The following is a 27,295-nucleotide window of genomic DNA, read 5'->3' as shown; positions in this document are numbered from 1 at the left end:
GAAACTGCCAGACGGCTCATGAGCAATAGAACCAGGGCTGACCCAATAGCATCTCTAAAGCTTCCAATAAAATTGCCTGAGGAGGCTGCCAAGAAGCCAGATGCTGCTGCTGGAAAAATACCTTCTGTAGCTTGGCATTTGTCCTGTAATTGCTTCCAAGAGAGAGTAAACTGTAGCACGACAGTGGAAGGTGAATGGCTGCTCACTGCATGCTACTTGGGTAATTTTTAAAAATGCTGAGAAAATAAGCATGATTTTGTGATGCATTACCACTCAAGTAGGTGTAGTTTACCCATCTAGCTGAATAATATCCCCCAACTGAATAATATCAAGAACATCTCTCGTTTTTTAATATTTTTTTCTTTTTTTTTTTTTTTTTTCCTCTGACATTTTAGCCTGGCAGTAGCTTGGTATTTCTCTTCAGTAATTCCTTTGGCAAGATCTCTAAATGATCACTTAGGCTTTGATTCTTCCAGTGCACGACGTGGCTGTGCAGACCTTTCCAGCTGCACGGTCAAAGCAGAGTGGGTACTGGTGTGTCCCTCTGCATAGGATGCTGGTAAAGAAACCACCACTTAGCCCACATACCTGGAATGGTTGGGCCAAGGTTTTGTATTTTGTTTTATTTTTGTTCATTTGTATATTTTCCAGCAGTGAAATTTCTCCATTCAAACCTAGCAGCCATTCCCAAGTACGCTGGTTTGGAGTCACTCAGAGGTCTGCCTGTCATCCAACTCAGCTGTTAAATGCAATTGTCTTTGTGAGCAACACTGCTGGTATGAAGGCTTGAGTGTTTACATGGGATTGTCAAAAGTATTTCTGTAACTAAGGCTCATTTACTAGGATATTTAAAATCCTGATGTCTTACAGTTGATGAACAACAGTGTAACACCAATTTTTTCCCTGGATTTGCAAATTTATGTTCATGGCCTCAGAAAGGCTTTTGCTTTTTCCCTTTTTCTCTGCAAGCCAATGAACTTTGGTAGAAGTCTGGTCTCTGGGCCCAGCGTAATAAATCAGAAGTCCATTTATAGTGAGGTGAAGTTCCTTGATTAGTTTTCCTCTTACTTAACTGTCAGGGACAAGGGCTAAGTGCTGACAAATGGCAGCGAGGAAAGATCCTGGCACAGGAGTTTTTGTTGCTGACAGAAAGGAAGTTTGCTTTACTTCGGTGTCATGTCAGGAAGCATTCAGGAAATTGAAGGGCACGATGTATACGTTAACTTATGGGACTGAGCAAATGTAAAAGGAACCTGGAAGAGTTGGTTTGAATTCACCTCTGCTAGGAGCGCCAGTGCAAAGCATCGCTTCAAGATCTGCTTTAGAGTGCAAAGTATAGCTTGACTTAGGTCTTGTGTGGGTGTTGTGTTTATTTAAAATGAATGAGGAGTTGAGTCCTAGTTCGGTATTCCTTGCAGTAGTAAGAAGGTGATCTTGAAATTAAAAGAAAAAGCTGAATTAAGGTATTCCTGTAAAGGACAGGAGATGAGTCAGTTGCGTTCAACTTACTGTGCCGCTTTAAAACTTGCTGAGCTGTCCAGGATGTGAGCATTTAGTTGCGTAACCTTGTCTTCAGATTAGAAGCACAGATTCTGATTGCGAGGAATTTGCATTTAAATATAAAATGTGGTGTCTCTGACATTGCTGTTACCTTCTCCCTGGTGATGTTCCTGACTGCATACTTCCCCGCTTCCTTCGGCGCGATGATTGCACCACTGTGCTTTAGTAATCATTTAACAGCTCTAATTACAGAATACTGCGATCCCAACTGTGTACTTTGTCCTTTTTCCCTTCTCAGTCTTCTGTTTCTTTGGTGTCGAGAGGATCACAAAAGAGCCGTTCTCCTGCTTTGCAAAAATAAACTCCCAAGACCCTGCTTTGGTAACGTACAGATTTGCGTTTTCATGTTGCTTTAGAGTTAATGGCAGAGTGGTTTAGACCAATAGGGGTTGGTCGGTCCGATGTCGTTTCCATCAGTCACGCCAGCATAACTTCACTGACACTACTGCAGATCCACCCGCATAAAGTTGGTGTAACTCCAACTCCATTAAAACCCATGGAGTTACGCCAGTAGAAGTCAAATGCAGCGCAATCGATTTTGTGCTGGTGTGGCTTTATGGGCTGTAATGGGGGCAAGGCAGCTTTCTGCTGGTGGAGGTCGGAGCGCAGCCAGGCTGTGCCTGGGCGGTGTCTGAGCGCTTATGGAGCTTGGTTTCTTGTTTGCTCTTACCCAGTGTTATCAGAAATCCCTTTTCTTTTCTGCTTCAGCGTCAGCAAAGGAGTATGTGCATAGAGGGAAGTCTGAATGAAGGGACAGCTGTTAGCAAACCCCACGGAAGGGGTTGTAGGTGCTGTGTCCCAGAGCTGGAGCTGGTACTGGGCTGCTGGAAATGAGGCTGAGAGCAACTTTTGTTTTAAAAGCACCGGAGGAAAAAGTAGCAATATTTCTCTTGGTCTTCCAACCAATCGGTGCAAAGCTCTTCGGTGCTTTTTCTCTTTGCTTTCTTAAAAGCATCTGAATATCCTTCCTTGGAGAAATGGTGAGCTGACATCGTGTAGTTTGTCATGAGTGCCAGCGTTTGAAAGTAATCTCACAAATTCTCTTACAGCAGTGTCTTCTGCTTTGCATTTATTTTCAAGAACGCTGTTATCCTCTGTGATATAAAAACTGTTATATTCAATGGAACTCTTAGTAATTTTCCATTCAAAATGTTTATGAAATCAGTTCATTCCTGTGAACAGCATCTATTTCATCCAGTCAGCATTTTCTATGAGAAGGAAATTTGCAGCACTTCTGGTGAATAAGTGGTGAAGTGGAGTGCGGTATTTGCCACTACGAGGGCTGATTTCCAGGAGGAATTTCAGTAATTATTCCTGCTGTCATTGGAATACTAATAAACATCTCACTTTGGAAATATGCTGTAGGTCAACTTTTTGGCAAGATGCTCTTCTTGTTGTAAATCAGCTCCAGTGGTGCTGCTCGCTCCATCTGAGGAGCACGTAGCGTGCCTGGAAGATGCCCTAGAGACAGAGTAACGAGGCACGTTGTAAACCACAAAGAACTTAATAAACTGATATTGGCCACAGTTGCCAGAAGGTTATTTTGAAAACAGGGGTTTGAAGAACTGGAAATCTGAGGAACTCATCTTGCTGGTGGGAAAACCCAAGGATGGAAAACCTCTTGCAGCAGCACAGAGCCAATGTGCCGTCCCTGGGCAGGTCTCCATGTGAGGTTCTGTGCTCAGGTGCTCATCTCTCCCTGGATAGCAGTCCTTCCCACTTCAGCTGTTCTCAGTTTTCCAGTGTCTTTTAAAATAATTTCGTTACTTATATTTTGCCCTTTCAGTATTTCAGGTTTTGCTTTACGCTCACAAAGTATGTGCATTGATGTTTCCTTACAGGCAATTATAGTGATGTTTTGGAGGAGAGGAAAGGAATTTCAAGGCTGCAGAGCTCTAAAAGTAAGAGCTGAGGATGGCAGTAGGACTTTTTGTCAAACCCCTGTGTGGGAGGTGCCAACCTCTTGTGAAGGACCTGCTGGATCCCATTTTGGGGCTGAGGAGAACCTAAATACCAAGGGAGTGCTGGGGCTTAGTTGCAAATCCTTCCTAAGGCTACTTTTCCTTTACATAAGCAGATGGAAACTGCTTTTAGGGAAGGGAACTTCTGAAGTTTTGAAGCCCTGAAGCCAGAGGGAGGCGTTCTGGTCATCCTGTCTGACCTCTTGTCCCTTGGGCCAGAGGAAGGCCACCACAAAGCCCCCCCAGGAGCTCACTGGAGCATGGCCAAGAAGACAAAGGATTGTGCAGAAATCATGGTTTTACCAGCATGCACTGAGGCAGCTGAGGCATGGGAGCTGCAACCTGTGCTAATCCTGACTGCAGAGGGAATCTACCGAAGCATTTCTTCACTGAGGCTTTAGGTCTTACGCCGGCGTAGGAGTAATACAGAACGCAGGCTTACGACTTCTCTTGGAATTAAAAGCCAGTTAATTCCAGAATGCGCCGATTGTGTTCCTGCTGTATCCACTTAATAAGGGAATAGAAAATGTCAGTATTTTGTTCAAACGAAGAGCTCGGAATCCTCTTTAGGAAAAGCTGAGGCATGCACATAGCATTGTAGTAGCTGGAACAGGAACGAGGCACACAAGAAGATCATTAAGAGTGGCTACATGTAAGATTAGGGCTTTTAAAAATTATGATGACGGTGATTAAAAGTGCAGCTAACAAAATTTCGCCTTTAGAACAGGGAAAGGAATGTGGCAGAGCTGCTCGAAGCTCGTGGCATCTCATTGATAGAACACATGCCGCAGCGCTCGCCACAGTTGGGAGGCTGTAGTATTTAACAGCGGTGACCTAGATTGGAGGAGACAATAAAAGCTGTTGCAGTGAGGAGCAGATTGACTGCCGTTCTCATCTGGGTAATAAACAACTGAAATATGGACAGGGTATGGAAGTTTACTAACGTAGCTTACATAAAGACCTATACTTCGGGAGGAATTGTCGCTGTAGCAAATTCAGTTTGAACTGTAGCGTGATCTGACAGATGTTTATGTGTTCCTGTTACAAAGATGTCTATTGCTTTATTCAAGGATCTCTGAGCCCGGGAGAGTATGACCTGATTAGGTTTTAAAGTAAATCAATACGTGAACCTGTCCAAAAATAGACGCGCATTTATTTTTTTTAAAATATTACTCGGTGGGATAGCCTCAAGGGAATATAGCTTTTCTGGAGAGTTTCAAATCAGATAGCGCTCATACGTTGTTGTTTTAAAATATTCAGTGCCATTCAGATGTTCCTGCTCCAGCTATTCTGTTGATAGTAGCTGACAAGAGGAGATGGAATTCTTGGTGCTTTGTACCCAAACAGGGCTTTTTGGACAATAAAACTTGCTTAACTCTTGACCCTGTGGGTAGCGGTTTTTTTTTTTTTTAATTTTTCTTTCTTCTGATTTTATTATAAAGGGACCTATTTGGAACGCTCTCCCTTTGTCATGCAGTTCCTCTTAGTGCATCTTGCCAGCTAACCTTTAGGAAAACATAAATCCAAACTCTAGAAAAATAAACTGTCAATCCAGCTGTGACTTGAGAGATGCTTTAAGTAAGTGCCACTGAGCTGGAAAGGCTGATGCATCCCTACTGTGCTGTAAAGCTGAATGTGAAATGGGGTTGTGCAGGGGGAGGGGATGGGGACGCGGGCAGCAGGGGACATCTGTTCTCTCCCTGTTTGCTGGGGGATTGCAAGCGTTGGTGCAGAGCTGGGTCCTGCAGCGGGGTCCCACAGCCCCATGCCTGGGCACTCATTGCCTTCCTCCATTTCTCCTCAGTCAACCTTCACTTGCATTTCCATTTCAGCTCTTTTCTTAACTAACAATGCTAATAAGAAATGCTTTCAGTTTATTAAAGCACTCGGAGAAGGTGTATTTAGCAAGCACTCCAGCGTAGATTTGTAAGCTGATTGGGTTTTTTTCCCTCCTTTTTGCTCTTCTGTACTTCCTCAGACTCCATAGAAGAGGAATGCGGAATTTCGTATTCCAAAATCAGTTCAGCAGATTCTGAAAAGCTATCTCTGAATATTCTATAATAGGCATACAGATTTGAAGAGCTTATTAAAGAAAGCCCCTGACACACTTCAGCAATATTAAATCACTTCACATAGTGCATGGCAACGTAATGTTACTGAAGCATTTTAAAATGTGAAACATAACTGGATTTGAAAGTACTAGTGGCTTCATGGCCCTTGCTGTGGAAAGTGATTTAAACTGTCCAAGTTATTTCAATTTTTAAGTGTATTACTTCCTTAAATTACTGAGAAGTGCCATTAGCAAATGTACTTAACTGCCGTTAATCTCTGGCCAGCGAACCAGCCGATATGCTGGGTTAATTTCTTTATTAAATGCTTATTTAATAACCGGGCACCTGTTCAGACAGAGCAGATGGACTTCGCTGTAATTGCACTAATAATGGAGAACTTTTTCACCAAAAGAAGGACAATAAGATGAAGTGTTCAATGAGGGAGCATCGTGAGAAATGGCTTCAGGACGGCGTGGTCTGCCCTGAGCAGACTGGCAGAGCAGGCGGCTCATTCTTCTGAGCAGGACCAGCAGGAAGAGCTGGAGCCATGCTTTAGTCTTCATTGGGTTGTTTAATCCTTGTTTATTGCTTGCTGATGCAGCCTATGCTTCCCCAGCCCTTGCAGCCTGCCTCTCTCGTGCTTCCCCAGCACACGTCTGCAGTCACTGCTGGGGCTTTGCAGCCAGAGCATTTCTTCATCTCACCAACAATAAACGTAGCTTTCCCCAAATTTCGCCCCTTGTAAGTAATCCTATTGCACTGAAATCTTGTGTAAACTGTAAGGTTTAATTAACTGCATTTTCAAAGGTCTGTATTTGCATATAGATATTTGCAGGAATAAGTGCTCGGTGGGTGTAAGGAATTTCAGCTTTGCTAAACAGAGGCAGATTCTTTTATACCTGAAACATGCACAGTATCATAAGCAAGAGGTGTCATGTTTTCAGCATGGGAGATGTGTACGATTTTGCATTTGACTTTGTTCAAGTAAGAGAATGAAAGTATCGAAAGAGCATTTGAAGAGCAAAGATGTGAGTTTAACATCTGGCAATATGTTTTTACCTCGTAATTGCGGCGTTTAAGAATTGAGATGCAGGATTTTTTGCTGTTGGTGACATTGCCATCTACTTTCCGGAATGTAATCCTTGGCCTCCAGCTGCTGGCTCGGAAGGACGGGGCTTTGTGCGCATCAGGTGTCACCTCTCACCCTTGGAGACATCTTGGATATGCCAAAATATCTCCAACAAGAGTAAATGCCCATGTTTAAGCATTTACAAATGCAGACTATGGAATCAGGCGTTCTCTATCTGTAGATAAAGAATTTCGTAGGCTTCATTGAATCACTGAGGTTGGAAAAGACCACTAAGATCATCAAGTCCAACTGTCAACCACCATGACCCCTAACCATGTCCCTCAGTAAGCTTGCAATGCCTTTTTTTAATTATTATTATTCATGTTTTAAACTCAGAAAATAACTGTTACTTTTTGTTTCTTTCTTTTACAGCACTCGAAGGGACTGAATGAGATGAACTGTTTGGGTTATAGTGTCTGAAAGGCTGAATTATTCTCTTGGAGACACATTCTAAATGAGCCTGACCGAGATACTGGATCTGTGTGAAGAGGACTAAGGATATAGGATGTCAACTGAGACAGAACTTCAAGTGGCTGTTAAAACCAGCACAAAAAAAGACTCCAAAAAGAAAGGTAGTGACTGGCTACTCTTTATTCTTACATATTTCCTACGTTATTTCAACTACGTTTTACGCATCTATGATTCTTCTGTTGTCTGTGCACTCAGTGAAAGTAAAATCGGTTAAGTCCAGTAGAAGCCTTGCCTGGTCTGAGAACATGGGATTTGATTCTCTGACATTATATATAATTAAAATATATTTAAAATGTAAGAAGGAAATTCTGCGTTACCCTCCATTAATCTTTACCTTGCAATTCTTTCACAAATGAAAACACAGCTAAAAAAAGATTACTTTTAGCAGAAGATAGCTGTTTTTCTGTGTTGATTAATACATTTTCTTCTAAAGTCTTTGTTTCTGCTTTGTTTTCAACTCACCAGAGCTTAAATGGGCTTTTTGTTGCTGAAGTTTCAGTCTTGCTGTCATTCTGTGAAGTTACAGACAACTCACTAGCAGTCTATAGGGAGATCAGTCTAGTAAAGGAAGTAGAAAAAAGGAGGAGGAAAACCCAGAGAATTAAGGAGAAGCTATGAATAAATGCATGGCTGGACAATTTCAGATTTATAATTACAAATTTGCATTAGATTCCTGGGCAGTTATTTGGAGTGATAAGCATGAGATGTGTGATTGTGTGAGTTGGTGCTTCCTGAATAGGAGTTCTGTAAGATTTAGGTGGAGATTTTTGTTCTAATATTTCTGTTGATGTTTTTATTGTTCTTGGTTTTTTAAATACCATTAAGCTTGGAAGCCAAGACCTTGAATTCCAGTGGTAATTTACGTTGTTTGTTGTAGCTCTGTTTTGTATTTTTAACTTACAGAGACAATGAATTTGAGATTGAAGCTGACTTTAATATGCATTACTAAAATTAAAAGGAGCAAAACAGCAAAACCAACTCAATACCTAACAGTTTCAATACTTCAGATAGAAAGATTTAAACCTTCTGTGAGCTTTTCAATTTGTCATTCTATTTTTGCTTGTATTTATGTGTGTGCGCACATGCTACGCTCTATGTATGTGTGTGCTGCAAATTAAACTCATGCTAGATACCTGATAAATAACTTGTTCGACTTGTGGGCACCTTTCACTGTGGTGATTCTGCCAAACTGGTGAAGTCCTTGTGATTGGTATAACTTCCGTATCAGAGATCTTGATTTTAGCCTTGTGTGAAAGCCGCAGCAATGGAACAGTTTAAACATGTATTTCAGTGGATGGTTTAGAATCCTTACTGCTCTAGGCCTAAACTCACAAGGAAGAAGTGGTTCATTTGAGATAAAAAAAGCTGTCATTTGGAAAGACATAAATAGGGGAACTTTGATGTAGATGGGAGTGTGATCTGAGGGAGATGCTCATCAAGGCAAGTAGAGAAAGTAAAGCTGATAAACTTGAAAATATCAGTTCTTCACGATACGGATAACATCTTTTTGATGTGAAGTGTGTCTCCTATGTTATTTCTTCTGCTGGAGGGTGAAACTTTTGAGAAGAGCAAACAGCTGTTATAGGAAGTTGATGTTTGTTAATAAAATATTCAATATCTGTCTTCTAAATCGTTTTCATGGATCATAATATCAGAATGCTGTGCACAAAATCTGATTCTAACCCCCACATGGAAAATCTGAGAATTGCCTTTGCTGCTGAGAAAAAGCCCAAGATACATTCTGTGGCAGCAATCGGAGCTCCCTGCAGCATGCAGAAGTGTCTGGAGAGCTAGAAGGGACAGTGTGCAGCACTGCTTCTCCAGAAGTGGTCATGCTTTGTGCTATGTGCATGTCTGCTTGCATCCAGCCCTCTGGAAGCCTCGCTGTACAGTGTACAGCTCTGACAGTGTTTGCTATTCCAATCTCATGCAGCGAAAAGTCAAAAGAAACTCGGTATGCTCATTTGCTTGTCGCTGGGTTGTGTATATTTGTGTACGTTTCAACAAATAAGCTCTCTGTAAAGTGTGGATGATGGATATGTGGGAAGTGTGAGGCTGCTTTCCCAAGTTCATTACTGCAAGCAGCAGCAGGTAGCAAGTACTGGCATGAAGTTTCTTGTGTTTCTCATCAATGAGTTTGATTATTCAACAGAGCTGAGTATTCCCAAGAAATTAGTCTCTGCTTTATAAACAGAAGTTTCAGCTCTGATGTATTTTGCGTGGATCAGGTTTCATACTTCTGCAAAAGCCATACAGATACTTCTGTCCAGCAGTTGGGAGGCAGGATCTTACCCTTCATTTCTGCCCATCTAGAGGTTCTCCTGCCAGCTGCAGTAACAGCACTGTGCTGAGACAGAGCAGTGAGCTTCACATTAGCTTCCTTGTGGAATGACTCCTACAAGTGTATCCCATGCTGAAGATCTGGGGTGAGTGAAAGGGCACAGGGATGGATTTCCAGGCAGTCAGGACATGGGACAGTTCTTCCTGCATCTCAGCAGAAGTCTCATGTGCTGTGTCAGCTAAATCTTTAAATCTCTGTATAGCTGTATGTGGACATAGTAATGTAGTGTTTCCTGAAGCGTTGAAGTGATACAAAGCTTAATTCCTAGGATGTGAATATAAAACATGATCACATGTTAGACGAATGCAGGTGGCTCTAGTCGCTATTACATAGGTCACTGAAGCAGTGAAGGCAATGCCAGATCATATTGGTATGCTGTACAGTCCCTTAAAGAGAGGGGAAAAGTTTCTCTCTATGCCCTCCACTATTTTCTCTTTCCAGAATATTAACGTGGTGCATGTTCTGCTGCAGTTCACATATGCATAAACTTACTCATAAAAGCTCTTAATGAATTCTACTTTTGATATAATTGATTCTACTTTTGATAGTTATTTTATCTTCATTGAGATTTTGTGGCTTGCAGCACTCAAATGTGGTGCTTTATGTATTCGTAGGAAGCACAGCCACATGCCATACCTATCTGAGGGCAAAGAGGTGACAGGGAAATGGTTTGATTTCTGCTGCAGATGGGGCGTGTGGCATTAATGCTCCTGCAAGGATGCAGATTTTATGGGAGCTTACTTTCAGAACTAAGATCTCTTTCTGGAGTCATATGCAAAGCTATTCTCTTACAAGAGATAGTTTAAAACATTTCTTATTTGGCACAATGTTTTTACAGCCATAGGCCTTACAGTCCTTCTTGTAAGTATCTCTTTCTGTAATCATCAGAGCTGGTTTGTAACATGATGTTTTGCTCTATTATTAGGAGAATTCCTAGAGTTAGGAGAAAAACTTATATGTGAAATCTTCTCAGAAGCTGCTATTTAAGTAAAATCTCAGCTGTGAAACTCTAATGTTCTATAGAGAAGTTCAATACTAACATAACATCAAATTGTCAATTTTCAGTCTTAGTATTATCATCATGGATAATCTTAAAAATAGGCCATAAAAAGCCAAGTCCTTATTTTGCTTTTAATTTGGCCAAAATTGACCTTATTGATGAATAAATACTCCATAGTTTGATGGGCTCTGGAAAAGAGAGTTGCTCATGCTCTCAGTGCACAGTAGGAATTTAACTGAGTGGAAGGCATTGCTTTTTGCTCCGTGTACTGTCAAGGTGTTGAGCAGCTGGGGACCCATGTTTTGCTGTGACCTGCACAACCCTCCTTCCTACACTTCACTCCATCTTATGAGCTTACAGCGCACTAGATGCTATTAGAGGAGATTACATTTCTCCAACCCCAACCTCCAGCACTAATCTTCGTGCCACTCTCGCCTGATATCTTCTGGTAACTGTGTTGTAACTACGGTTTTTAAGAACTTGGTCAAATTCTAAAAGGCGTCCTGAAGAGGTTTCGTGCTGCTCTGTGAAATGAAATCATGCAAAATTCTCAGGAGATTTAGAAAGCTCCGGTCGTGGAGTTTCTTGGCGATTCTTTTTGGTGTGCGGTTTTTGCCAGAAACCGTGGATTCTTTAAGAAGAATGTGGAGAAATAATTTTACAAATAACATTCTAGCTAGTTTGGTTTTTGTTTTTGTCATCTGGCTCATTGAGTGGTGAATAAACGTCACGTGTTTGTAGCATTCCTGATGGGAAAGAAGAAGTTCTTATTAGCCAGGGCATTTAGAAACATAAACCACGGTTATATTGTAGTACATGAGGGGGTAAAGGCCATTTTATAAACATGTACAGATTAATGAATCAAATTGAAAACAAATTGCCTTAAGCCTATTGGAATTAAAATTGATTTAGAGGCTTCTTCAGGGGAAACGCAATGCATTGATGGTGAATCCACACTGACGACTACGCTGCACAATCTGCTCATAGAAAATTAAACAGGAAAGCTGAAGTAGAAGGTTTGTAAGGAATTGTGCCAGGCTGCCAAATTTGAATCAGGTCTGTATATGCTTGTGAGAAACCAGGACATTTTTCTGGGGATTTGGTTTCTTCCTATTGCACTCAGATTCTGTAATTGTTCTATTGGAAGCTTAAGAATGTATTTATTTGTTTCTTTGCAAAGTCAACTCTTACCATAGCCCCTGTATGGAGTTTGTAGCAAGACTTGAGGCAGTGTTGAAAACGGCAGGGTCTTCTGAAAACAGATGCAAATAACTCAGGCCTCTCGACAGCCATCGTAGCAGTCTTTGACGCTAAGGATCCCCGTGGGCAAAATTCCCTTATTTAATAGGTTTCCACTGCAGTGCACTGGAAGCACGTGGCATCTGGCAGCAGATTCCAAGGAGGCACACTGCCAAGCTGGGGATTGCCTTCACCACCCGGTAAGACGTGCAGGCTGGAGGGGCTGGGATGCAGTGCGGCTCTGCTGGAGCTCCTTACAGCCATCTCACTTAACTGAATGCGTATACAGGTTCCGCAGCTGTGCTTGGGGAGAAGGAGCTAGTTGGCTTTGCTCAATGCACTTCCCAATGCCAGGTAAGGAATGATCCTGCTTGCCCTGCGAGGAACAGGGGATGCTCCCTGCAGTCCTCTCTTGGGTCTAGAAGATATGAGTTTGATCCTATTGAAATCAGGGTTGCAAAGAGCAACTGCTTTAGTGTGTGACTACTCATTAAAGGGAGTGCAGGAGCTCCAGGACCACTCCTCTGTATCAGATCAGACTGCTGGCTAATCACATCCATTTCACAGGTCTTTTAAACTCTAATGAGAGACTGGAGTCTGTCTAGCCATCTGAAGGAAGCCCTTTACAGCAAAACTGTAGTCATGCTACGATCAAACAGGACGTTCCTACTTTGTTTAGAAGCCTCTGGGGATAAGGAGCCCTTAAACAAGGTTATGTTCTGTCTTTATCAGTTTTGATCATAGGTGTCTATTGCAGCCCAAGTCTTGCTTGGGGTTTCTTAGACCTCATTTGAGGTTGTTTTTAGCCTAATCACTACAAAATTTGAAGTTTCTGGTTGACATGAAAGTTAAAATTTTGCCATACCTAGAAATCTTGATGCAGTCTCTGCAGGTTCATTTCAAGATTAACGCTTCGCTTTACATTAATACGTGTTATGAACAAGAACAGTTGGTTTATTTTATTTTATTTTTATTTTCCTGCATTGCAATCAACTAACAACAATTAAACCATCATCACTGTAATGAGGCGTTCCGAGCTGTCAGATTGTTTTAGGTTCATTTATTTTTCTGATTACACAGTGAAGATTCATGGAATCCAGCAAAACTCAAATTTGATCTGAAGAGTAATGAAAGAGGAACACAGTCAGGAGCTTATTTCATCGACGGGGAGTGGATTTGCTTTGTTTCCTCGCAGTAGTTGTATGAGTTCTTCAATAATTTATAGATCAAGTAACTGCAACATTAATTGATACACTAATTGAGTCCACATGCCTGCCTTTAACAAATCTCTTTTGTGAAGTGCTTGCTGACAATATTAATTGCACATCTTTTGAGTCTTGTTATAAGTTATGAATTCATTCTCAAGTTGAAAGAGGGTGGGAAAATCATTAATTTTGACATTGTGTAGTTGTAATTAACACGAGTTATCCAATAACCTATCATAAATTAGAGAGCTCATGAATTCTATTTTAAATACCATGCTCAACCAAAGGGGGGTCCATGGTTGTGTTAATTGAAACGTTCTTGGAGGGAGATGGATGTTGTCTCTTGTTGCAATTACAATGTTTACTGTTATTTTTAATTGAGAGACAGGTCTGCCTAAATTAAGGTTGGAGATCTCCAGCTCTGCTGTTCCTCAGTAGAGGAATCAATAATCTGTTGAGTGTAAGAATAACATTTCCTGAGAGCTCCCGTTACTTTACCATTTTTCAATATTTTAACAGTCATCAAAGCATTTCAGTTGAAACCAGCAATTAGGAGCTTAACGCAACGCGGTCGTTAAATGTAGGTGGGTGTTACAGTGCTCCAAGGCTGTCTGCAGAGCAGGAAATCTCCTGGTGACAATATCACCCACGGATCCAGCTCCGCTGGTGCTGTGCAGTACTGCACTGTGATGCTACATGCAGTTTGGTTGTAGGTACTGCATTATATCTGACATATAGTGAAAATAAGAAGGGAGCGAGGGGCAGGAGATGGCATTTCCAAACTGGTAAAGAAGTTGGTTTTCAGGGAGACTTTTTCATCTGTCTGCAGTCATTGAAAAGACTCCAGGGGAAGTTTGTGTTGGGACCTTTGTGAATGAGCTGTTCAGGGAAGGAAATTCTGTCAAGTAATGAGTGCAGCTGAGGAGGAATTACTTAATTCACCCAGATTAGTAGCTACAATGCCTCTAGAGGTTTGGATTAGTAGAAGTTTGCTAATACAGCTCACATGGAAGTACTCTACAGGGATAAGTATGTTGATGATGATAATGCTTTTATATCATTCTGTGTGCAAAAGTATTTGCTTGCTTAATACATACTAATGAATAACGTTTCTGTCAGTGTCTCGCATTACGAGTGTTTGAACATTACTCCTTTTCCATGGATGGTATGGGAAGTTCTGCAAGTTATAATAAAACAAGTCACAGTGCTGCTCTGTAAAACCCAGGTTAGAGGCATGTGCTGGCTCATTGGCATCTTTCCTTCTACTAGTAGCAGCAGTGAGGCCAAAGGCAACATCTTAGCTTTGAAGTAAGCTGGGATTTGGAGACAGCCACATTTCAGTTCTGTATTTTGTTCTGCATTGCTGTCTATACAACCTGTGTGTGCCACTCTTGATAACTTCGGAGCCATGTTTCTCTTCTTTGGCCATCCTTGAGGAAGCAGCCTGTACTGTCTCCTCTTTCTGGTGGTGCAGCTGAAGATTAGTGGAGTTTTCTCTCACTTGCGATATAGTCAAAGTGCTTATCCAGTTCTTATTGCCCACACTGGAGCACCAATCAATAGAGCTTACAGCTTATTTGCAAGTAGGTGAGCTTACACACTTTATTGCAGTACTGTTGGCTTTTCCCAATTCCTTTTATTTATGCTGTTGTGCAGCACAGAAGGGCAGAGTTGCCAATGTGGTGCCCATTATTATTCTGACAAGAACCGAGTAGCTTTTCCTTCCATTTCTTGGAGACAGCGTTGCTCATTGCTGCAAAATAGCATTGAAAATAGGAGAAGTAGGGCAAATTACCATTTGGCTGCTGTGTTGTGAAGCAGTACTTCCTTGCTCCATGTGTATCAAGTGGAGATGTGAGCAGTGTGTGGTCTCTCTGGACTTCGTGTTTGCTTGGATCATGGAAGAAAACAAGCTGTTGCTCCATCAGCACAGAAGTCTTGTGTGTGTAGAACCAAAATGTTAACGTGGTCGTGTTTCTAGGATCTTCCATTGGAGGGAACTGAATCTGCTGGGCATGGGGATTCATCCTGTCTGAGCCATGTACGAGGCAGCAGTGGTTTCCTTTATCCATAGGGGCTTCCCAAATGGTACCAGTCTGCTCTGCAAATAACAGGAGGAGAAGCTTTTACTGGACTCAGCTTGCTTTTAATGTCCAACCGCGTTTGAACTACTAGCAAATGCTGAAATGATCTGTGATCTATAGCTACTGCTGATTCTTTCAGTTTAGTTTGAGTAGTTGTGTAACCAAAAGGATGGTTCAGGAAGAGAAATGAAATTAAGCATAAGTCTTTTGAGTTTAGCTGTTAATTTCATTTTTAAGCATAAAACTGCCATCAAAGTAGTAAGAGGGTAATACTCAAATGTGACAATAATGTGGACTAGCGTGTTGGTAATTAGGTAGAAGGTAAAAACGTCAGAGAAATTTACTGAATTAATCCTTTTTTTTATACTTTGTGTAGCCTGTATGAATTGTACATTGAGCTCAAACGTGCAAAATCTCATAGAGTTAAATGCATTGGAGGGAAACTGGATGTACTCTACTTGTGGACTTGGCTGAAGTTTAATGTTGATTATGTGCATGTGTTTAATATTTGCTGTGGTTGCTGGTGTAAGGATGTTTATGGATTGCCATCTTTTTTTATTATTATTTTTTATTTTTCAAGTGCACAGGCTCTGAAATATCTCTTTAAATACAATGTGTTATCAGCACTTCTCAGTGGAACTGGATGTGGAAGAACATAGCCTCCACTGTAGCGAGCATGTCAAAGAGATAGCAATTCTAAAGAGATGCCAGAAGATCAAAATGAAAGCTACCTATACTGAGTTCTTTATCTGTCTCCCCTATTTTCTTTCTCTTTGCTAGACTGTAACTAAAGCGATATGTTATACCTATACCTCTATATTTAATTGCATAAAGAAATTCTGGGGCTATGAGGTTAAGCACTGAAATTCTAAGAAAGGACAGGCTCAAAGCTCCCTAATTTAACATCCCTTCAGGATATACATTTTCATACAATTTTTAATGAGCTGATCTCATAGAGCTATTTCCTGGAGACCTTTGCCCTATTCAGCAAATGGAAGGACAGTGGTCAGGCGACGCGCTCCATTTGCTGCCTTCTCTGCTCTGCTGTCAAAATGTAGTTCTGAGCTTTTTCATGATAATCCAACCCCAATCTGAACACATGGATCTTGATAAGAGCACCAGAAGATCTAAATGCTTTAAATCTTAGCAATGTTCTTTTGTCATGTATTCCTTATTAAAAAAAAAAAAAAAATGTCTAACAACAGGTTGTTAAGAAGGCAGCCTGATAGATTTTGCTAAAGGTCACATCACAGGGATGTAAAAGGAACGCAGAAACTTTTCTGGAATAAGAGAAATACAGTTGCAATAGAAAATCGTCACAATAATTCAGCCCACAGTGCTTCAGTGAAGTATGCTGCTATTCATAGGCAGGAATTACTTTCAGCTAAGAGTTCCTCCCATACCTACAGATGGGAAAAGAACTTGATCCTCAGGCATGATTTTGGGGAGAAGTCCCATAGCACATTATCTTTTCCTTCCTTTTTTCCTTTGTTTGCCGTTGCATCGCCTTTTTGCTTTTGGAGAATAGGGAAAAATCTGAATATTTTAAGTGAATTTGGTTTTTTTAGTCACTCTTAGCGGGAAGAAGGGAACGGTAGATTTAAATAGACTGAATGACTGGAAATCAGTGGAGGGCTTCAGAGGGGCACCGTCCGAGCAGTGTTCAGGAGAGATTGCTTTGGCAGCACTTTATGAGGAAATCAGAGATGACCAGGCACAAGTGATGAGGAGAGCAGAGGCTGAGGTCACAGCAGCTGTGAAGATGTGGATGCCGAACATTGTCACAGGGTTAGAGAGGGAGGAACCAGTTTTAGTGATACTAAGTGGTTTTGTTAGGAGTTAGCAAGTTGTGCATAAAGTGTTGAAACATTCTGTGCTTTGTACCTCACCTGTATATGCATACCTTACCAGGGCCTAGTAAAATGCAGGTTGATCTCCTTCTTCTTTTTCTTAGAACCATAGAATGGCTTGGGTTGGAAAGGACCAAAGATCATTCAGTTCCAACAAGTCCTTCCCCACTGGGCAAGTGTTAGGTGGTCCCCCTGCTGCTGGACTACTCACTTGAATGAAACAAATGGAAATTTGGTGTTCAAAAACATATTGAAAGGAGATCTAAGAATATGACAGGCCCCTTTAATGCTATATTCAAGTATTTTTTTTTAATGTAGGAGTATTTAAGGGAGCAACAAGGATACGGTGTGCGGTAGGGATCTTCTGAAAGCAGCAAACCTTTGTTGTGTTTAAAAGCATTTAGGATGTTAGATTTATTTCATTAGTCATTCATATCAAATTATCCCATAACCACTTTCAGAGACATGGTCATTTCAGCAAACAAAGAAAAAGCAAATATATATCTCCTATATTTGAGTAGCTAGTTAGCTCTCCATAGTAATTCCTTAATTCAGTAATTCCTCATATTGTATTCAATGCATAAACTGCCAACACACTGCAAAGATTGTGAGGATCAAAGAGGAGTTTTTTTTCATCTTACAGTAGAACCAATTATTTGGGGCTAAGCGTCCACAGAGCAATTGGATACTGGAATTTTATTAAGTGAAATGATGGTGTGTTTATGTGAAATACTTCATGTATTTCTATTGAACTCCCCTAATCTTAAGACAAAAGGTAATCTTTTAAAAAAGATTTTGAGGGAAAGTCTGAATCCTTTTCATAATGAAGCAATCAATATAAAGATTGAATAAGAAATTTGTGCTTTTCTGTTGCCTGATGATCATCTGTTAGGATAGCCAGATACAAAGATACTACTGTTAACAAGTATCCTATCTTGGTGATTCTTCGGTAGTTTTAACCAGATTTATAGTAAGACTTTTATTAAAAAATACTAAAATTGCATGCCACATATTAGACGTTGTTCTCTCCTGTTGAATTGCAGAGGAATGCACCAGAAAATTCTTCAGAGAGAGAGGAATGGGAGATACCCAAGGTGCTGGTTTGTTGTTTTCACAAATGTGGAGATACCTTGACTTGATTTCACTTCAGATTTGTGAATTTACTGACTGTCAGTGGAACTCCTTGTCTGCTGGCATCAGGCCTGCATGTTCTGTCCTTTCTTGGACTGGATGATCTTGTAGGTCTTTTCCAACCTAGCTAATTCTGTGATTCTTCATACACCTCTGCAGAGGATCTCCAGCAGATAGGTTCAGTCATTGCAACATCATCTGTAGCTGAATCCCTATAACCTCTGCAGGCCAGGCTGTGTCATTTCTGTTACCACACTAATTATATCCAAACATGGTTGGTTTTTTCAAAGCAGATGCTGTTTGGAGGAGACTAAATTCTCTGAGGTTAGTAATGAAATTTCCATTTGAAGTAACCCGGTTCAAAGGGAAACATTTCCCCTTTAGGTTTAGACCAAAGGTTCTAAAAGCCTGAGATGTGAAAACGGAAAGGCACCAGCTATAAACGCCTTTCAAAGTATGTCTCTTTAGACTTGCTGAAATGTGTGGCTAAGCTTCTTTCTTGCTTCTTTAAAATATTCAAGGTTATTGGCCTGCATTAAACTCTAAACCCCTTAAATACCATCTTAGTAACCAAGTTATTCAGAACTGACAAGCTGAAAGATTTAGAAATGGTGGCTTGTGTGTGGAAAAAAACAGACCCGAAAGATAGAAGTGGGCATTTTTTTTTTCCTAAAAAAATAATTCTTTTTATACATGAAATTAAATGATTTTAATTGCCAGTAGTAGCTGCATAATACAGCCAATTCCCTATGGCCAGTGCTGCTTATGTAAGCCGAGCACCCTGGAATGTCAGCATTTAGCCAGCCAGAATTTTATGTTTAAAAAATAAAAATGCTGATGTGTCCAAGGCAACAAATTCAGAGAACATTACCCTTCTGACAGCTTTTAGAGTTGGATTTTAATTTGATTGGTTGTGTGTGGTGTGCTTTGAGGTATGCAATTCCACGTGTCAGAATTTCCTTTACTAAGAGGTGTTAACTCACCTCGAGCCTACTAGTAATATGAATGCTTAGTCGTAATTTTGGGGGACAAGCTTTTTTTTTTTCCTCGAAAATTTCAATGTTGAATCTGGAATGGCCGTGGCGACAGCGTTCCTCCGAATGGTGAAGTTTCACTTTCCAGCACAGAAAGGGAACTCGAGCACAGGGTGGTGCAAAGGCTGGCATGGACAGATGGGAAGGGTGTGCCAATGGGTTTATCAGGCCTTTGTACACTGCAGATCTTTGTTTTGTAGATCAGGTGGAGGTGTGGCTCAAGCTTCACATGACTCTCCTTTAGCGTACTTAACCTTTGTACCAAAAGTGTTTTTATTCATGGAGCTGGTAAGTATGAAAGGAGATTGGAGCAGGAAGCCATGGCGGAACTCCGCAAATTCTGTAATCACGGTATTAACCTACTTTGGAGACTTAGGATCGCCCTCACTTGGTGAGGGCCATTAAGGATGTTTTCATCACTCCTGCTTCACTGCCAGATTATGAAACCGAGTCATGTTCACTTTATTTGTGCCTTCAGTCAAAGACTATGGGAGAAATTATAGTTTAGTCTTTGCTGCGCGTGGACAGCCCTGCTAAGATGAGAGCATCTTCAGAGCAAGGAGCCTTCTGAACTATGGCTGGCTATGGAGCCTGTCTGAGCTGGCCCCACAGAGCTGCATTTCTGCCATGCCTCTTCTCCTTGAAAGTAGCACCAAGTGGGAGCTTTTTGAAACAGCTTTGCCTTCCTTTGCTGATGATTTCCAGTCTAAAGAGACAGCAGCCCGCTGGCACATTCTAGCCTCATTCATGATAGAAGGAAACGGCAACTGCAGCAAAGAAAGGGAAATTCACACCTTTGCAGCTGAACGTTTTGTTCTGAGCTGTGTTCCAATCACAAAACGTCACTTCATGATGAATGAAAAGTTCCTCTAGCTGGTTTCAATTAAGTTTTGTTTTAAAAGGGAAGAGTAGGTTTTAATAAGGCTCAAAATGCATCAAAATACTTCATTTTGACTTTAGTGAAGCAAGGGTGTTTCACTATTTTTTTTTCTATGATGTACGTGCTTTCTACCCCATGGCTTTTATTTTTCCTGGCATGAATTGTACCATGCAAACACTGTGGGCTTAAGTATGAGTGAGAACTGAGAATAATGTAGTTGGTTACAAGCAAAAACAGAATAAAAAAGCAAAAGCTCGCCTTATTTAAAGCAACTGTAGTTGTCAGGAAAAACAAAAGCCATGGGGTGGAAAGCACATAGGAATTGCAGTGAGTTTAAAAGTATTTGCTTAAAATACTAAGGATGTGCTGCGCAACAGACCAAAAGTTTTATTCTGCAGTAGCTCTGTGTTGAACAGGAGGATGGGTACGAAACAGGAGCTAGCGTGGGTCTGGCAGTATAACATCAGTTCTCAGATCTCCTATAACGATCTGTGTGAGTGGGGTTCTGCTGTCCAAACTGCTCCACGGATGTCAGCTTTCCAGGCGCTGCAGTGCCCCATCCTGGATGCCAGCAGGAGAAGGGCCAGCTCTGGGTGCTCACCGCTCTCACGGCAGAGGTCAGTTTGGGTAGGGATATGCTAACGTATTGCTCAGACAGTGCTCTTGACAGCTGCCATTTGTTTTGCCAGTTAAGTGGAAAATCTAACCTGCAAATTGGAAACATTTAGCGAGATAGTGAAATAGATGTGTTCTAAATATATAAGAACCTGCCTGCAAGCAGCGGGAATCTTTAGTCTTCACCTCGGGTGAGTTTGGGCTCGAGAGATAAAGATCTCTGCTGTAGGCTAGATTGCTCTGTGGTGAATAAAAATGATGCTCTGCAATCAGTTTTAAATCGAGTTTTGAAGTAGTGTATTCATCAGGAGACATTCTGATGAATCCATGCTGCCTGGCTCCTGTTGGAGGTGCTGCGATGTCCATTGGGCTGCAGGCTGAAGCGTGGTGAGATGACACATAGGCAGAAAACCTACACAAAATATCAGTGTAAGAACGTAGGATGTGCATTTTGAATTTTACTGTTACATTCTTAGGACTGTAAGGTTAAAAAGTTCTGTTTTTTCCCTTGTTGGCCACTGCATCCTGATCAGGACTGGCTGAAACGTGAAGAGAAAGAATAAAAAGTTGATGTTATGTAAAAAGCCGTTTCGTGCTCCTGCTAATCTACCTGAATGTTTTGTTTTGCAACTTAAGACCTTAAACTTCTGTCAGTGAGGGAGAGGTGGCAAACCTCACAGCAGGGCATGATGCAAGAGGAGCAGGTACACATTTAACAGCAAGCAGATGCTACCCGTGTAACGCACAAGCCTTGTTATTTTGCCAGTGAATGAATGCGCAGAGCTTATGGAGTGCCAGTCAACTGGAATCTCTCTAGAATTTTGATGGGGTTGGAATGAAATGGCTGCTGAAAAGAATGGGAAAGCTACCTGAGCAATCAGAGTGCTGTGAGATTTGGTGCTGTGTAAACCCTGCTTGCTTTACGCGGATGGAACCTGTCTGCTGCCACATAACGCGTCCCTGTGCACTACAGTAAACCTTTATTTCACTTTCTTAAGACCTATTTTTAATCCCTCAATCTCAGACAAGAGCATTCAACTTCCTGTAAAAGCATACAGGGCTGTCTAAATATCTTCATCTCCTGCAGGTGAGCTATGTGATGTGACGTCATGAAAACACACAAATATTCACTGTATTTCTTCACTTTCTTTCCCCCTTCGTTTGGATTTCACAAATCCAGCCTGCAGCACAGCATCCACAGTTTTCCTTTATGAGTTAACAGAGAAGGTGGGAGAAGCACGTGGATGGCATCACAGCAAACAACAGAAGGCTGCAGGGGCAGCTGCTGCACCTGCACAGGTTTGAAGGAGTCAGAGCCTTAAAACACGCTTTGGACTCCACTCATAAGAAATAGAGAATTCTGCCCAAGGCAGATAGAAGGGAAGTTTGGGTTTGAACAATCCTTGTTAGAAAAGAAATAATGACTTCGGCAGAAAATCCTCATTTCTTTCAGAAGGCACAGAGGAATGACTGCAGACTTGTTTTCTGAGGTTTCCTTTTTATGTTTCTTCCATTTTTCTGCAGCTGTGTGGCAGGTATAGGCTGTGTCATACTCGAGTTTTAAGGAACTTCTGACAGTCTCATACTTGACTTGTCTTCCCTTGAGGAAAACTGTCACGCTGAGCTGAAAATAGGTATAGCTGGCCCGTAATTTCAGGTATTTCCTTAAAGTATTTACAAATATTGTTGGAGCGTATCAAGCCCTTCTAATGCTGCACTTTTCATGAGCTGAGAGATTGCTTTGAAAATATCTGTCTGCATTTAATTGTCGCTTGATGCTTGCGTCCTCCTGTACGCCAAGCACTCCTTGTAGTCTGAATGCACCCAAATGAGATGCACCAGCTTGTAATGCTTGTTGGCTGGGCATCTTTACAAGAAGTCCGAAGAATATGTAGATACTCATGAGAGTTACGAATGTGATGTGTCTGATACCTTAGTTGTCCTGAACTCATGATGGTCTGGATCCCCATCAAAATTTTTCTTTTTGAATTGGATTTAGTGGAATGTTCTTGAAAAGGATCTGTTCTTCCTTGCCCCACGCCAAAAGGAGCCGCCCAACAGTGGCTGGGAGAGGATGGGAACTGCGCTGCTTTGTACATACACAGACAGGAGATGTCTCTGATACAGCCATTATTGCCTTCTTAATTAATTAACAATAACTCTAAATCAAAATCTCCAATTTGTGTTGCTGTTGTTTTCTCTCCCTGTGATTAGATGACCTGAAATACAGCATTTCGAGTAAATCATCTTTCAGTGCCTTCTCCATTTGATTTGTTTCACTTTAATTGCTGCTCTTTGGCATCATTATAATCTTCTTTCCATTTCTGTCTAAATACGGTGTTTCTGCAGTGTTTTTCTAGAGATTGCAGGTAGACAGCAGAGACAGCGATGCTGAATAGAAAATGATGGTGCGCCAGCAGCCTCGCCAGGATGGGAGGCAATGGTTAGCACAGTTCAGGAAAGGAGCCAAAGTTTAACTTCTATGGATTGCTGGAAAGGGGGCATTTTGTAATCGTGAAACAAAACATCGTATGATTATTGTGTTTAGATCTTAAACACTGGCCAGACACCAATCACATCAGTATATTCATTTCAAGTGAGGAAATAGATCATTTTCCTGAAATGACAGCAGCTACAGTATACTGCAACGTTTATCTTCATTTGCTGTGTCCTCGGACCTCCTATTGCTGGGATTCTCTCCACCATCTTGCTAAAACTCCTTTACAAGAGTACCCAGGAGATGTTGCTGGCCAAGTACAGTGGCTGTATCCCTGAGTCCTTGAGGCCTTCTGCTGAGCTGGCTTGCCCTCCACCTCTTTCCTTATTGTACACTTATATTCTGATGCCATGAGACCTCCCCCAGTTCTGCCTGTGATTTCATCTGGTCTGAGGTTTGTTTTGGAAAAAAATGGACTATCTGCAAATTCTTCCATAATAGGCCTTCCACGGAGTTTTTCAGAATTAACCTATTATTTACAACAAGCATCTTCTTGTTACTGTGGAATTGAAAATACCCTTCCAAAAAGATCTTGACAATAGTTTCTCTTAGATGAGCTCATGCTGAGAGTAATTTCCAGGCATGGCATAACAACAGCCATGATCTGTAACAATTTGAAGTGCAGCTCTATGCACCCTTCCCTATGAAGCCTTCCCTTTCTTTTGCACATTGTCTAGGAAACCAAGGAAGGTGCGGAAGCTTAAACAAGTTCTCTGCTTCTTTGTGATTTGCCCTGTGCTTGTGTAGTCATGAAGGATTTGGATTCAGCATAGAAACACTACGAAGTTCTGACTGGGATTGAGAGCTGGATGCAGAGAAATGAAATTAAGAGCAGTGAGATCGCACCTGCAGAAAAATGAAGATTTGGAAAAAGGTCAAGTACATCAGATCTGAGTGATTGCATCTGTGAAATAATGGACAATGTTGAAGGGGTTGAGGCGGCATGTTTTTATAGAAAGCTGTGATACAAGCAGAGAGATCAGAGAAGCCTAACCCCTCCTTTACAAGGATGGTAACATAGTGCTCAGTATCCACAGGGAAGTATAGGAGCTGCTAATGGACACTTGGAGTTTTCCATTGCTGGGTGTATTTATGGCATGTTTGAACACAGAACTAGTAGAGATGCTGTGTACAAATCTATAAATACTATCTGTGCTGACGGAGCTCTGTCTTTTTATCCTACATCTCAAAGAGCTTCCCTAACTTTAAAAATAAATGCAGGAGTCACAGCACACTGCCTGGAAATCATGGGTGTATTCTGCCTGTTGTGAGCAGCGCTTTTTAAAGTTTTAATTTTAGAGCGACTTTGAAAAACCAGAAATGAACCTGCACACATCAGTGCTGGGCAACGAATGCAAAAATAATAAAGCAATCAGCCACCACAGAAACGCTGCCACCTCAAGAAATGACAGCAATTTACTGTACGCAGCAGTGCCGTGCAGCATCGTTCTTCATTTTAATATTTGATTTCGAAGATTCGTGTTTCTGATATTGATGACAGATGTAAATCTTAGTAATCCAGAGGGCGTAAAATTAGGAACTGTGTGCCCAGAGTGAGGCTTTTGTGCTGCTTTGCTCCTAAATAGCATCAGAGCCAATGGCAGGAAGATATGCCTCCTCCCTATGCATGAGCCTCCCACACAAGAACATCTTTAGGAGGTTCCTCCTGATGGTGCATTGGTAAGTTCTGCAGAAGGAAATGCTGCCTTCTATATCAAATGATAGCAACAAAACTACGTTTTGTCCTCAGTGGAGGCATCACTCTCAGGTTGTTGGTGTGTTTTAGCGTTTCAGTGCTGGAGAGCTGCACTCAGTGCCCATGGAAAGCCCCTGCTGGTGTCTCTGAATGAACTAAGGTTTTCATCGACTTTCCTATCTCCAGCTTGAGTAAAGCTGTGTTTGACCTCACTGTCCCTTAGTTTCACTGTTGTGAGATTCAATATACTTTTATTTTCCCATTCTCCTGCTTTTGTACGTGTGGATGTGAGGATATGCTTCTGTACAGAGTTTTCAGGACTTCCTTCTGCTTTCCGGCGCCCTGTAAAACCTGTCATTGGGGCTTTCAGTCCCAAAGCAGATCTTGAAAATCACTTGTTTTGGTGGTTGCTGTCTATTATCAAGGTTACCAACTGACTCGGAGTGACAGGAAAAGATGATGAGAGTAGTTCTGTGTTAGCTGAGTCCTGCTTTGTCCTATGAAGCTTATTTAACACCTAATAATGAGATTGAGCTGGTCTTGCAACTTTTATTTTGGTGAGAACATGCATTCATTTGAATCCTTCCTCTCTGTCTGGCTTCCTTCTTCATAGAACCTATGGGAATATTTCGTATTGTGTTAAATTGGATTGCAATTAGTTAGTGGTTAAAATTATTTAAGAGATGAAAGTGTGGAAGTCATGTATCCTTAAGAAGCCAGCTTGCAAAACTAAGAATGGGTAAGGGATGAATGACAGAGGAAGAAAAAAAGCATTGTAAAAAAGAAACCAACACAGTAAAAACCTGTGCCTTGTAAGATGCAGTTTCACAGTGGAAATATGGAATTGATGGTGCCTGATGATGAACAGCCATAGCCATATATTTCTACTCTACAGGAGCATAATGAAGGTCTTAGGTTAGAAGACAAACCACAATGACATTACTTAAAGGTACCCTGGGGGGAACTTTCCTATACATAGGGCAAAATATATAACTCTATATTTACTTTTACATACAACTATATATTTACTTTTCCATTTGAGCCGGTGCACTGGTTGGGAAAATCATGGTGAATATTTGCTATTAAGAAAATAAAGTGAAAACAACGTTACGCTTTTTTGTCTCAACTGAACTCTATGTTGTTCAGTCAGATAACATTCATCTTGGATACACTTTTCACCTGAAAGAAATACAACAAACTGATGTCAAGGAATACAGGAATATCTGTAGGTTTGATGACTCCAGAGGATGGCTGGAACCATCAGAAGGGCTGAAGAGGAATGCTATAAACTTTTTGATGCAGTTATGGGTGGCATTTTTTGCAGGTTCCCCTTATCCTATGAAATAATTGCCTAAAAATAATATAACAATAGCAGAAAATGAATTTAATATGAATTTTTAGTACTGTGGGAATTGAAAGTTCTTGAGAAATCACAGAGTTAGGAGTTGGATTATTGAGAGGTAGGTAGGTGTTCTAGGTAGGTAGATAGGTCTAACTGCAAAGCAGGAAGTTGTTCTTAATCTCTGCCCTATAAAAGTAGCTGGTTCCTTCTTATCTTTTCCCAGTGACCGTACAGAGAAGTTGTGACTGCCTGTTGACAAAATTGTAGCGTGTCAGGAAAATTGCATAAATAAATAAATAGGAAAAATTCTGTGATGCCATTATGCTATAGAAGAATAGCCAAAAAGATGGTAGGTGAGGAAAGACATGAGACCTTGGGTTAGATTAGGGGGGGGAAAGATCATCTCTGGGCGCTTTGTGCTGTGGGCAAGCGGACTGTGCAGGAATGGAGATGAACCAGGCAGCAAGACTACAGTCAGTGGATGGGTTACAGGCTGTTGTGAATCGGGGGACATCAGCACTGGACAGGAGCTTCTGCAGCTGCTGCAGAAGTCATTGCACTTCTGTCTGTGCAGCACACCTCCATGCTCCTTCACCTTGAAGCCAGCACGTCGGACTTTTTTTTGCAGCGTCTCATTACCGTTCTCTTCTCTTCCGCCGTCATTTTCATCAGCCAGCATTGTTGGGTGCAGCTCTGAAATGCTGAGCGCTGATTTCAGCGCGGTGAGCAGCTGCGTGCTCCGCATGGTGCAGGAGAGGAGCCTCAAAAACCACGTGGAATCCTGCACCCGGAGCAGAGGCACACTTTGACCTTCGCTAGTTAACCTTGTTAGTCAGTAGATCTGCACTGATTTGCTATTAATAAGCTGGCCTGCAGATCCTATTTATAAATGTAGATGTGCCAAAAGTAGGTAAAGCAGCAGTGCCTGCTGTGGTGTGCAAGTACGTAGGTTGCTCTGAAAGTAATGCCTCCTATTTGTATCCCTGGAAACTGCTACAGGTATAAAGAGCACAATAACACTGTTTGGTAGAGCAAATTCTCAGCTACAAAACACTGTCTTTGTCATAGTCACCACCATTAGCTGTGCACTTTTACTAGTGCTGAACAATAGCCAGGACTGAAAGTCAGGGATCAGAGCTGCCAGCCATGCCCCAAGCAGGCTGCTGTCTGATGGGCAACATGGGAGGCAATTTGGAGAGGGCTTAAATT

At 41.4% G+C, this 27,295-nt stretch overlaps 1 protein-coding gene across 5 annotated transcripts in view; it reads left to right on the top strand.

The window, feature by feature from the left end:
* DAB1 (DAB1, reelin adaptor protein) overlaps nucleotides 1-27,295 on the top strand; it is a 124,106-nt gene that overhangs the window by 26,557 nt on the left and 70,254 nt on the right. For 4 of the 5 annotated variants that reach the window (XM_021404377.1, XM_021404376.1, XM_021404381.1 and 1 more), the window contains one exon: nucleotides 7,074-7,273. In XM_021404377.1, coding sequence (XP_021260052.1) covers nucleotides 7,207-7,273 — 67 coding nt within the window. In that variant the 5' untranslated portion in view covers nucleotides 7,074-7,206. Of the gene's footprint in view, nucleotides 1-1,860; nucleotides 1,882-7,073; nucleotides 7,274-27,295 lie in introns of those variants that run through there. The other variant, XM_021404378.1, reaches the window with a different exon arrangement.

Source organism: Numida meleagris, chromosome 7, assembly GCF_002078875.1.
Source record: "Numida meleagris isolate 19003 breed g44 Domestic line chromosome 7, NumMel1.0, whole genome shotgun sequence".
Taxonomy (NCBI): Eukaryota; Metazoa; Chordata; class Aves; order Galliformes; family Numididae; genus Numida; species Numida meleagris.
The sequence above is the reverse complement of the archived record's forward strand: the minus strand, read 5'-3'. Positions and strand labels throughout refer to the sequence as shown.